The sequence below is a fragment of the Microcebus murinus genome, chromosome 14 (assembly GCF_040939455.1).
Source record: "Microcebus murinus isolate Inina chromosome 14, M.murinus_Inina_mat1.0, whole genome shotgun sequence".
Lineage (NCBI taxonomy): Eukaryota > Metazoa > Chordata > Mammalia > Primates > Cheirogaleidae > Microcebus > Microcebus murinus.
Window position 1 is genome coordinate 72,563,288 of NC_134117.1, and position 11,372 is coordinate 72,574,659.

The window sequence follows — 11,372 nt, forward strand, 5'->3', positions numbered from 1 at the left end:
TGAGGGAAACTAACATAAAACAATAGACAAACAGATAAGGGCTTTGGCCACTGCAAAGGCTACGTCTGTAATTCAACAGGTCCTGTCCAGCGCTGTCCTGCACTGCCCGGGCTCCGCACGTGCCCTAGGGCCCCAATCCCAGAAGCACCTGACTGTCCCCTTTTTCACCTGATGCTTGGGACCTGCAGAGGTGTACTACGGAGCCTGGGTCTGGGCATTTCTCCCTAGACACACAGAATCCCATGGAAGGTTTGGGGCCTAGGAAACACTAGGTACCCCAGGTCCCCAGGGCAGCCCTTGCCTCTTGGGGCACCTTTCCCCAAAACTATGGGGACGTTCTAATCACAGGCAGAGCCAAGCTGCCACTCACCAACTCCTACATCCTCACCTTCCTTTCATATCCTCAAACACAAACACCTAATCCTCCAACAATACTCCTTGTCCTATTTTCCCTTTTTGAGGAAGCCAAAGCTTGGAGCAGTCACATCACCTAATCAAGGTCTCATGTCACCTAACCAAAGTTTCATGTCACTTACCTTAGAAAGTGGTAGGGTTTCAGGATAGCTCTTATACCTGCACCTTTGACAGCTTTGCCCTCAGGGCCACTTGTGCGGGTGAGGGAATGCAGGGCCTTCCAACCCCATCCCAACTCTGAAATTCAGCCCCTGTGATCACAATGGACTCTCTGTAGCCCCGTGGGCCCACAGCCCTCAGGGGCTGGATGGGCAGATGTGGCGCTCTCGGCTCCCACTCTGGGGACCTGCCCAGGACATACCCTCCAGGATGGGCCAGGGAGGCTGCTACCATCTGCTTATATATCCCCCTCATCTGGGAGCCAGGACACTCCTGGAAAGCGTGGAGAACTCTGGGGACAGAATGTGCCCTCCCACCTGGCTTGAGCTATGCCCCCAGGAGGAGTGTTGCCTTTCCTTCCAGGTGCCGTCCACCTCCGTATCCCAGGGACTTGCGATAGACCTCAGATTTTTCTCAGGTCCTCCTTTAGGCTTGGGGCCATCCACGTGAATCAAGGCCCAGCAACAGCTGCAGCCAGCCTATCCCAAGATACATCTTAACAAGGATCCAGAGGATCCTTTCTGCAGAAAGCCTGATTGCTGGTGGGCTTCACCCCCAGCCCTTCCTGGTCCAGGGGCTTTGTCTGGGCTCAAGCAATGATGACAAGCGCTCTCCGAGGACCACTTGACTGCATGCTTGGAACTGGGATTCCCCAGGTGGAGGCAGAGTCAAAGGCTCAGCCTGAGCAAATGCAGCGAATGCAGTCATGGGGGGTTTCTGCAGCATCCCATCCGCCTGTTCTTACAGTAAACCGAGCTCACTTCCATTGGCTGCAAACGGTGGAGTGATGTGACCATATGTCACTTGGGCATTACACAAATCCTAATGAGCTAAAAGTATGTTTGTTTTAGCTAATTGACCTCTTTGACCTTCATAAACCAATTGGTAAACATGCTCAGACAATGACTTCCAGAGAACGGATTGTGGCTCTCATCCATGCAGAGAAAGCCCCCCAATCCCCAAGACCAAGTTCCCTGGCTGCCTGTTGAGGAGCACAGGGGATCCTGCCTGCTGCCCGCTCAGCCCAGGAAGTATTGCTCCCCTGAGCTCCCCTAGTGTCCTGCCCTGGCTTTATGACCAGAGGGATCCAGAGACAAAGCAGGGGTTCTGGGTTCTGACTCCATAGCAGGCATTCTTGGCTATCTCCAGCAAGTAAGTCGCAAGCAGGCCCCAACACTTCCGTGAGAAGTAGCAGGATTGGGAGCCAGAGGGCCTAGCAGTCCTCCTTGCGCTGGGCCATGTGCTCCATGCAAGAAGGGGAACGACTGGACTCTGTGTGGGTCTCAGGACCACAGACCCAAGTCCTCCTGCAACTCAGTTCTCCTTGCAAGCGGCAGGCTGCAAGCCGAGCCCTGAACTAGGAGGGTCTTTCTTAGTCAAGAGAACGATGCTCACTAGCTCTCAGAGCTGAATTTGTGTGCGCTGGAATTGCTGGCCCCATGTGGTCTGGTGGGCACCTCTCCACTCCACACCCCACATGGAGGCCCAGATATAACGTTTCCTGACATTAGAAAGCTGCGGGGGCCCAGCCTGTCATCTGGAGGCATTAAGAGGGCACAGGAAATAACCTCTAGCCCAAGGCTAACGGCAGCCACAGACCCGACCTCTGCACTATCTGAACTGACTGTGGCCCACGGGCCCCTCCTCGCCACCTCCTACCTGCCCCTGCCAAAATGAGGGGCTTCAGCCAGCTGCTAGAGTCACTGGCCTGCTTCTTTGCTATAAAACAGAGACAGTATTGAATGCGAAGAACTCACCATTAACAGAGTGCTTCCTACTTGTTGGCCACTGGGATGTGCGTAGCATATATTTTTCACTTAATCTACACAATAAGTAATATCCTTCCCTAAGACCACAGAATAGTGGTGGACATGGGTCTCCAAGAGGTCCGCCTGATTCCAGAGTCATTGGTCACCCAGCACAGTGGGGACATGCTGTTGGCTTGCAGGTTAATAGCTCTGCTCTGCAAGGCTCTGGTGAACAGGGTCAGCTTGTAAAGCAGGAAGCAGTGTCTGGCATGTGGCAGAAACTCAGAATAAATGGCTGTTATTCATGTCTTGACATGCAGAGGTGGTGCAGCAAGATGACACACAACATACCTTCTGGGTCAAACCACCCCAGCCATGTCTCCCCAGTCTCTGGGCCAATGTGCTTGAATTAGACAGGATTAAAGGCTTACTGGAGCTGGAAGTCTTGCCCCAGCTCCAGAGTTTAACCCCAGACCTTCTGTCTGCCAGCCGAGAAGGGCGAGGTGGAAGGCTGCGCAGAGCAGGGCGTGGGCTGCCCATGCCGAGGGAGCTTCTGTGCTTCCCCTGAGCTTCCCAGCCTCCCCTGGACTCCACAATGAAAGAATGGGTCCTGCTCCTAACCACACTGCTCTGCGGCTTGGCTGGCCCCACACACCTGTTCCAGCCGAGCCTGGTGCTAGACATGGCCAAGGTGCTCTTGGACAACTACTGCTTCCCCGAGAACCTGGTGGGGATGCAGGAAGCCATCGAGCAGGCCACCAAGAGCCGTGAGATTCTGGCCATCTCAGACCCTCAGACGCTGGCCCAGGTGCTGACAGCCGGAGTGCAAGGCTCCCTGAACGACCCTCGCCTGGTCATCTCCTACGAACCCAGTACCCTCGAGCCTGCCCGGCAGGCCCCGGCACTCACCAACCTCACACAAGAGGAGCTGCTGGCCTGGCTGCAGAGGGGCCTCCGCCATGAAGTTCTGGAGGGCAATGTGGGCTACCTGCGGGTGGATGACATCCCAGGTGAGGAGGTGCTGAGCAAGCTGGGGCAGTTTCTGGTGGCCCACGTCTGGAGAAAGCTCATGGGCACCTCTGCCTTGGTGCTGGATCTGCGGCACTGCACAGGGGGCCAGGTGTCTGGCATTCCCTACGTCATCTCCTACCTGCACCCGGGGAACACGGTCCTGCACGTGGACACCATCTACGACCGCCCCTCCAACACGACCATGGAGATCTGGACCTTGCCCCAGGTCCCGGGAGAGAGGTACAGTGCCGACAAGGACGTGGTGGTCCTCACCAGTGGCCGCACCGGGGGCGTGGCCGAGGACATCGCCTACATCCTCAAGCAGATGCGCCGGGCTATCGTGGTGGGTGAGCGGACAGTGGGGGGCGCCCTGAACCTGCAGAAGCTGAGGATAGGCCAGTCCAACTTCTTCTTCACCGTGCCCGTATCCAGGTCCCTGGGCCCCCTGGGAGGGGGCGGCCAGACATGGGAGGGCAGCGGGGTGCTGCCCTGTGTGGGGACGCCGGCCGAGCAAGCCCTAGAGAAAGCCCTGGCCATCCTCACTCTGCGCCGTGCCCTGCCAGGGGTCGTCCACGGCCTACAGGAGGCGCTGCAGGACTACTACACACTGGTGGACCGCGTGCCCGCCCTGCAGAACCACCTGGCCAGCATGGACTTCTCCACCGTGGTCTCCGAGGAGGACCTGGTCACCAAGCTCAACGCCGGCCTGCAGGCTGTATCCGAGGACCCCAGGCTCCTGGTGCGGGCCGTTAGGTCCAGAGAAACCCTTCCTGGGCCCGAGGCTGGAGCTGAAGACCCCCCAGGGGCGGCCCCAGAGGTGCCCGAGGACGAGGCTGTCCGGCAGGCCCTGGTGGACTCCGTGTTCCAGGTGTCGGTGCTGCCGGGCAATGTGGGCTACCTGCGCTTCGACGGTTTTGCCGATGCCTCTGTGCTGGGGGCACTGGGCCCGTATATCCTGCGCCAGGTGTGGGAGCCCCTGCAGGACACAGAGCACCTCATCATGGACCTGCGCCACAACCCCGGGGGGCCATCCTCGGCCCTGCCCCTGCTGCTCTCGTACTTCCAGGACCCCGAGGCTGGCCCCGTGCGCCTCTTCACCACCTACGACCGCCGCACCAATGTCACGCAGGAGCACTTCAGCCACACCGAGCTGCTGGGCCCACGCTACAGCACCCACCGCGGGGTGTACCTGCTCACCAGCCACCGCACTGCCACGGCCGCCGAGGAGTTCGCTTTCCTCATGCAGTCGCTGGGCTGGGCGACACTGGTGGGCGAGATCACCGCGGGCAACCTGCTGCACACCCGCACGGTGCCGCTGCTGGACACGCCCGAGGGCGGCCTGGCGCTCACTGTGCCTGTGCTCACCTTCTTTGACAACCACGGCGAGGCCTGGCTGGGCGGCGGCGTGGTGCCCGATGCCATCGTGCTGGCCGAGGAGGCCCTGGACAGAGCCCAGGAGGTGCTGGAGTTCCACCGGAGCCTAGGGGCCTTGGTGGAGGGCACGGGGCACCTGCTGGAGGCCCACTACGCACGGCTGGAGGTCGCCGGACAGATGGGCGCCCTGCTGCGAGCCAAGCTGGCCCAGGGAGCCTACCGCACGGCAGTGGACTTGGAGTCGCTGGCCTCCCAGCTCACGGCTGACCTGCAGGAGGTGTCTGGGGACCACCGCCTGCTGGTGTTCCACAGCCCCGGCGAGCTGGTGGTGGAGGAGGCGCCACCACCACCCCCTGCCATCCCCTCTCCAGAGGAGCTCTCCTACCTCATTGAGGCCCTGTTCAAGACAGAGGTACTGCCCAGCCACCTGGGCTACCTCCGTTTTGATGCCATGGCTGAGCTGGAGACGGTGAAGGCCATTGGGCCGCAGCTGGTGCGGCTGGTGTGGCAGAAGCTGGTGGACACAGCGGCGCTGGTTGTTGACCTGCGCTACAACCCTGGCAGCTATACCACGGCCGTGCCACTGCTCTGCTCCTACTTCTTTGAGGCAGAGCCCCTCCAGCACCTCTACTCCGTCTTTGACCGGGCCTCTTCAAGGGTCACAGACGTGTGGACGCTGCCCCAGGTTGCTGGCCAGCGCTACGGCTCCCACAAGGACCTCTACATCCTGATGAGCCACACCAGTGGCTCCGCGGCAGAAGCTTTTGCTCACACCATGCAGGACCTGCAGCGGGCCACGGTCATTGGGGAGCCCACGGCTGGAGGGGCTCTCTCTGTGGGCATCTACCAGGTGGGCAGTAGCCCCCTATATGCCTCCATGCCCACCCAGATGGCCCTGAGTGCCACCACAGGCCAGGCCTGGGACTTGGCTGGCGTGGAGCCCGACATCACCGTGCCCATGAGTGAGGCCCTTTCCACAGCCCAGGACATAGTGGCCCTGCGTGCCAAGGTGCCCACAGTGCTGCAGACAGCCGGGAAGCTGGTAGCCGATAACTATGCCTCCCCCGAGCTGGGGGCCAAGATGGCTGCAGAGCTGAGCGGTCTGCAGAGCCACTACTCCAGGGTGACCTCGGAAGCAGCCCTGGCCGAGATGCTGGGGGCTGACCTGCAGATGCTCTCCGGGGACCCACACCTGAAGACAGCCCATATCCCTGAGGATTCCAAGGACCGAATTCCTGGAATTGTGCCCATGCAGGTGAGATTCAAGGGAGACTTGGCCTGGTGCAGTCCCAGGAGTCCACGTGTGCAGCGCTATGTGCAGAGGCTCCCCTCTTTCTGGCCCAGTTAGCCCATCCACTCTCCATACCCAGGGCCCCTGAACACCCTCGTAGATCATGAGTCCTCACAGCAACCCAGTTTGAATACCCCTGGGACAGAGCGTTTCAGTCTTAGTTGGGAGGAAGGCAAGTGCTAGCAGGGCTTCTCATTGTCCTCTTGGGGAAAGAGGAGTGCTGGGTAGGGACAGGCATAGCTGAAATCAGAGGGGCTGAGGGCACCAAAAGCCTCTGCCACAGAACTGCCACCCCCATTTTACACAAAGGGAAACTGAGGCCTGGAGGGGTGCAAAGAGGAGTGGGCTATGGCCAAAGTGCTGTGACCAAGGGAAGAGCAGGGCCTGGAGCTGGTGTCCCTGTCAGCGCTGGCCCCTCACGCTCGGCCGGCTCACTGAGCTGCCACCCACCGCAGCCGTGCAGAGGGAGGGAAGTGCAGCCACGTTGGGGTAGCTGGTGCTGCCCGCTACTTTCCAGCACAGCACAAACGTCACCGTTTGGAGTAAGATTCAGATTCTAGCTCCACCACTTACTGCTGTGTGAACTCAGGCAAGTGATTTACCCTCTCTCTGTGGTTCAGTTTCTTTAGAGAAGATGGGAATAATGGTGTCCCTGTGCAGGGTGGCTGTGAGGGTGAGGACAGGGGCCACAAAGTGCTTAACACAGGGCCAGGCCCCTGGTAAAGGCAGCTGGCCTCTTCCCTCCCCACCCGAGTGCAGGAGAGCAGGACGCGCCCAGGGATGTTGGGAAGTGCCTGGGGAGGGTAGAGGCCTCAGAGAAGAGACCATGCTGAGCCTTGCACTCTGGGCACCAGGCCGTGGGGTTGTCACACAGGTGCATTCTCTGCAAGGAGGCTGCCAATGGATCGTGCATGTGTTCACAGCCCAGGCCCACCACCCAGGTAACCTCCCAGACATGCCACTGGGAAAGCCCCTGGCACCTACGGACTCCTCCAAAAATGTTAGTTCCCAAGCCATGCCCCTGATATTTCCCACAATGTAAGGGAGCCCTGAGGCGCCCACTTTCCTGGGCTCTGAAACTGGCTGCTCTCCTGACACTGAGCATGACCTCTAACTCTTATAGATCCCTTCCCCTGAAGCCTTTGAAGACCTGATCAAGTTTTCCTTCCACACTAACGTACTTGAGGACAACATCGGCTACTTGAGGTTTGACATGTTTGGGGACTGTGAGCTGCTCACCCAGGTTTCCGAGCTGCTGGTGGAACACATTTGGAAGAAGATCGTGCACACGGATGCCATGATTATCGACATGAGGTCAGTGTGCCAGGGGTCAGTGTTTCCTGGCCAGGCCGCAGCACTAGCCAGGAGACGGTCAAGGCTATGGGACACAGCAGAGAAGAAAAGGACCCTGTGACCAGCAGAGGATCTGAGAGGGACCATGTCCTCAGCTGGAAGCCAGCTAGCCCAGGGGTTCTGATTTAATTGCCCAGTGGGACCCCAAAACTGTAGTGTTTTTGAGCTCTTCTAATGACTCCAGTGTGCATTCCAGGTTGAGATTACCCCAAGCTTGCCTGGTCATAGTCTTCAACTGGTGTGGGGGTGGGGAAAGGGGACATGAAAAACACTGATCCTGGGTCCCACCCCTGCCCTACTGAGTCAGAAGCTCCAGGTGGCAGGCCTGATCATCTGCATATCTGACAGACGTCCAGACAATTCTGGTGATCAGTTGTGCTTGGGACAACAGGTCCTCCACCTGTGGTCATGTCTCACATCATACGAAATTAACCCACAAGAGCCCTGGTCATGAGAATCATAAAGGCAGAGCCCCGGGAAAATTGGAAAATAACCACTACTGTTGGCAAAAGAATTCTTTGCATCACAAAATGATTGTTGGAAGGGTGTCTTCAGCTAGCTGCCACCTGCCATGCTTCTGTAAAAGCATGCCTCATTGCAGTGAGTTTCCGCCGTAGACAGGCAGTAGCCAGCCCAGGCCTCTCGTGAATCGGTCCATCAGTAGACGTGCCCTGGCACTCTCCATGGGCACAGAAGGGGCAGGCTCCCCTCTTGGATGGAATACTTCCCACCCTCCCCTGCTGTCTGAGAGGCAGCGGGACTGGCAGAGCAGAAACACCAAGTCCAGCCCCAGTTCACTGGCTGGTGACACTCACATCGTTCTCAGTCATCGCTAGGTGGCTCTAGATCCCACAGAGGCTGGTTCTTCTCCCTGGAAGATAAAACACTAGCCACAGCCCCAGTGCTGTGTGCTCACAGCCTGAGTCTGAAGCCCCTGTGGCAGTTTATTCTTTTGATGCATTACAGAACATGCAAGAACCGAGCCTCACGCTAAGTCCTTTCTGCTGACCTATGCCACATTTAAAGAGGAGACAGCCCCAGGCTACAAGTGCACCCTGCTAAACAATCCTTCTGTCCTCAAGGTTTGTTTGGAGGTCCAGATGCTGAGGTCAAGGGTCCTGAACCCAGCCGGGCCCTCCTAGATCATCAAAGGGAAGAGGTTCCTAACATAGCACCAGCCCCAAATAGGGAGACAGGAGCCCAGCAAGGCCACACTCTGGGACAAATCCAAGGGCCTGGGATGGACTTCCTCACTCTCATTGTGGTCCCACAACTCTGAGTACTCACCACGCTAAGTGCCCTGGTAGGATGCCTGAACACCTGATTAAGATCTCTGGTGAGTTTTGTAATATTGTCACAAAATGCAACTGGGGGAACAGGGTTTCCCAAAATGTGCTCTACTTGTAAGGAGGATGGATACAAAGGAGTAGTTTATGGTCAATAATTGAGTGAAATTTACAGAGAGTTCCTAACTACAGGACTTGTCAGGGCCTTTCATATATTTAATGTGATCAGAGGGGGAGGGTATGGTATTTAGTATTTGCTAAATGTATTTGACCACAAGTGTCTTGTTCTCAAGAGACTAGTACCCTGGGAATGCTGGGAAATGCTGGAAAATGCTGACCCATGGCATTCCAAAGGAGGAGGAAGAGGCACTAGACTGAAGCTGCCTAGAATCACTAATAGAACCTTTCCCAGAGCAAAGAACCGGGCCTCCCAGAGGGGTGTGGAGGCCTGACTGAGTTCAGCCCCTCACCAGGCTCCACTTCCTGTCCTCAGGTTCAACATCGGCGGCCCCACATCCTCCATTCCTGCCTTGTGCTCTTACTTCTTTGACGAAGGCCCTCCGGTTCTGCTGGACAGGATCTACAGCCGGCCCAACGACTCTGTCAGCGAACTCTGGACACACACCCAGGTTGCAGGTACTGGGGAGGCTGCCCCTACCTGTTCTCGTTCTAGAAGCTTCTAGGAAGTCAGGGAAAGACAGCTTGGGTTTCGGTAAAAGCCAAAGCGACTGGAATATAAAGTCCCTGACCGCATCCCTGCGCCTGATGCAAATGCCCTAGAACCCTGGCGGAGCAGGCGCCACCATGCCCATTTTCTAGGGGAAGAGTTGGGGGCAGCTAGATCAAATATCTTGGCTGGGCCACTCAGTTAATAAGTGAAAGAGCCAAAGAGTGAATGTCAGTTTGTCTAATACCAAAATGCCCTCAATCCCACCACTACAACCACCAGCCTACAAATGCAGAATTAGAAGGACCACCTGCCCGTCACCAAACCCAACGGGCATTTCCCGTGTCCATCTTCCCTGAACTCTCAGCAGCAGCCCCACACTCTCTCCTGAAGAAAGTCCCGGAGGCTAATGGGGCTTCTGGGCACAGAGCTGCGGGGCACAGAGCAGGGCCAGAGGCGCAGAGGCAGGCCCCGCACTCAAGAGACCCGCACTCAAGCCCCGCAGGGCCGGCTGCGCTCTAGCTGCCCTGCCAGCATGGGAAACCAGGGCGGCTGTGCGCCCACGCAACCAAGAGGGCTGGAGACCAATGGGGGTGTGGCTCTGACCAGAAAACACCACCACTGTCATGTCTATGCTCTGTCAGTATGAAGGCACTTGGCTGTAGCTTCCCGGACATACATTCAATAATATTTCAAAATGTAAATAAAAATCAGAACCAGGTGAATTCTAAATTCAAGTGACATCAAAGACCAGGAGTTAAAATTAGACTCAGATGGGCAGATCATAAGGTCCCACATGGGGCCACAAGCCACCGGCGGTCACAGAGCCCCTGGCATGTGGCTTGTCTGGAATGAGATGTGCTGTCGGTATAAAATGCACGCCTGATTTTAAAGACTTTTGGGAAAAAAGGAAAAGAAAATACCTCAATAATTTTATTTGATTACATTTTGAAATGAACATATCTTGGATATTTGGGTTAAATAAAAACATTAAAATCAATTTTATCTGCTTCTGCTTGTTTAATGTGGCTACTAGAAGACTTAAAAAGCCACCTGTGGCTGGCGCTCCGGCTCACATCACATTTCTATTGGGCGGCGCTACCCTGATGGGTTGTCCTTGCTAAGTCACAAATTTGGCTTTTCTGAGGGTCCAGAGTGAAAAGAAAATTGGGTCAGATCAGATGTCCGTGTCACTCATGGAGAAAGAGCATGTGCCTTCCTCAAGAAAGTCAGGCCTTTCCTAACACATGTCAGCAAAAAAATTAAGTTTTTAGATCTAAAGAATCACATGAGCCACAGATGCAGGGCACACACCTAAGTTTTCTAGAAGCCACATTTTTAAAAGGCATAAAGAAACGAGTGAAATGGATTTCAATAGCATATTCTAATAGCATACAAACAAATGGGGGAGTTCTCAAGCACTTCAAAATGCTCATCACAGGGCAAACACTCTTGTCCCCATTATACAGATGCAGACATCAAGGCTCAGAGAAGTCAAGTGGCTTGCATGTGGACACAGGGATGCAGAACTAAACCCCAAGCCCTCTACACTGCAGGTCCAGACAGCATAGAGTATGCAGGTGCCAGGCATCCTGACTTGCCCCCCGTCCTGAAGGGCCTTCTGTCTTCCAGGTGAACGCTATGGCTCCAAGAAGAGCATGGTCATTCTGACCAGCAGTGTGACGGCCGGTGCTGCAGAGGAGTTTACCTACATCATGAAGAGGCTGGGCCGGGCCCTGGTCATTGGGGAGGTGACCAGCGGTGGCTGCCAGCCACCACAAACCTACCATGTGGACGACACCCACCTTTACCTCACTATCCCCACAGCCCGCTCTGTGGGGGCTGCAGATGGAAGCTCCTGGGAAGGGGTGGGGGTGACCCCCCACATGGCTGTCCCTGCAGAAGTAGCTCTCACCAGAGCCAAAGAGATGCTCCAACACAAGCTGCTGAGGTTGAGGCGGAGCACAGGCCTGCAGGGCCACTCAGAGGGCCCCCATGGGCAGAGCCCTGGGGCGGGGAGGACCTCTGGGCCATCCACCACCAGTGTTTCTGCACATGGTCCTGCCTGA

The 11,372-nt window shown here is 56.6% G+C and overlaps 1 protein-coding gene across 1 annotated transcript; it reads left to right on the top strand.

Annotated features, from left to right (window-relative positions):
- Nucleotides 1-2,916: 2,916 nt before the first annotated feature.
- Nucleotides 2,917-11,372, top strand: LOC105863931 (retinol-binding protein 3). The gene is made up of 4 exons (XM_020280499.2): nucleotides 2,917-5,961; nucleotides 7,121-7,311; nucleotides 9,130-9,272; nucleotides 10,936-11,372. The coding sequence occupies exons 1-4, from the start codon at nucleotides 2,917-2,919 to the stop codon at nucleotides 11,370-11,372; spliced, it is 3,816 nt and encodes a 1,271-aa protein (XP_020136088.1).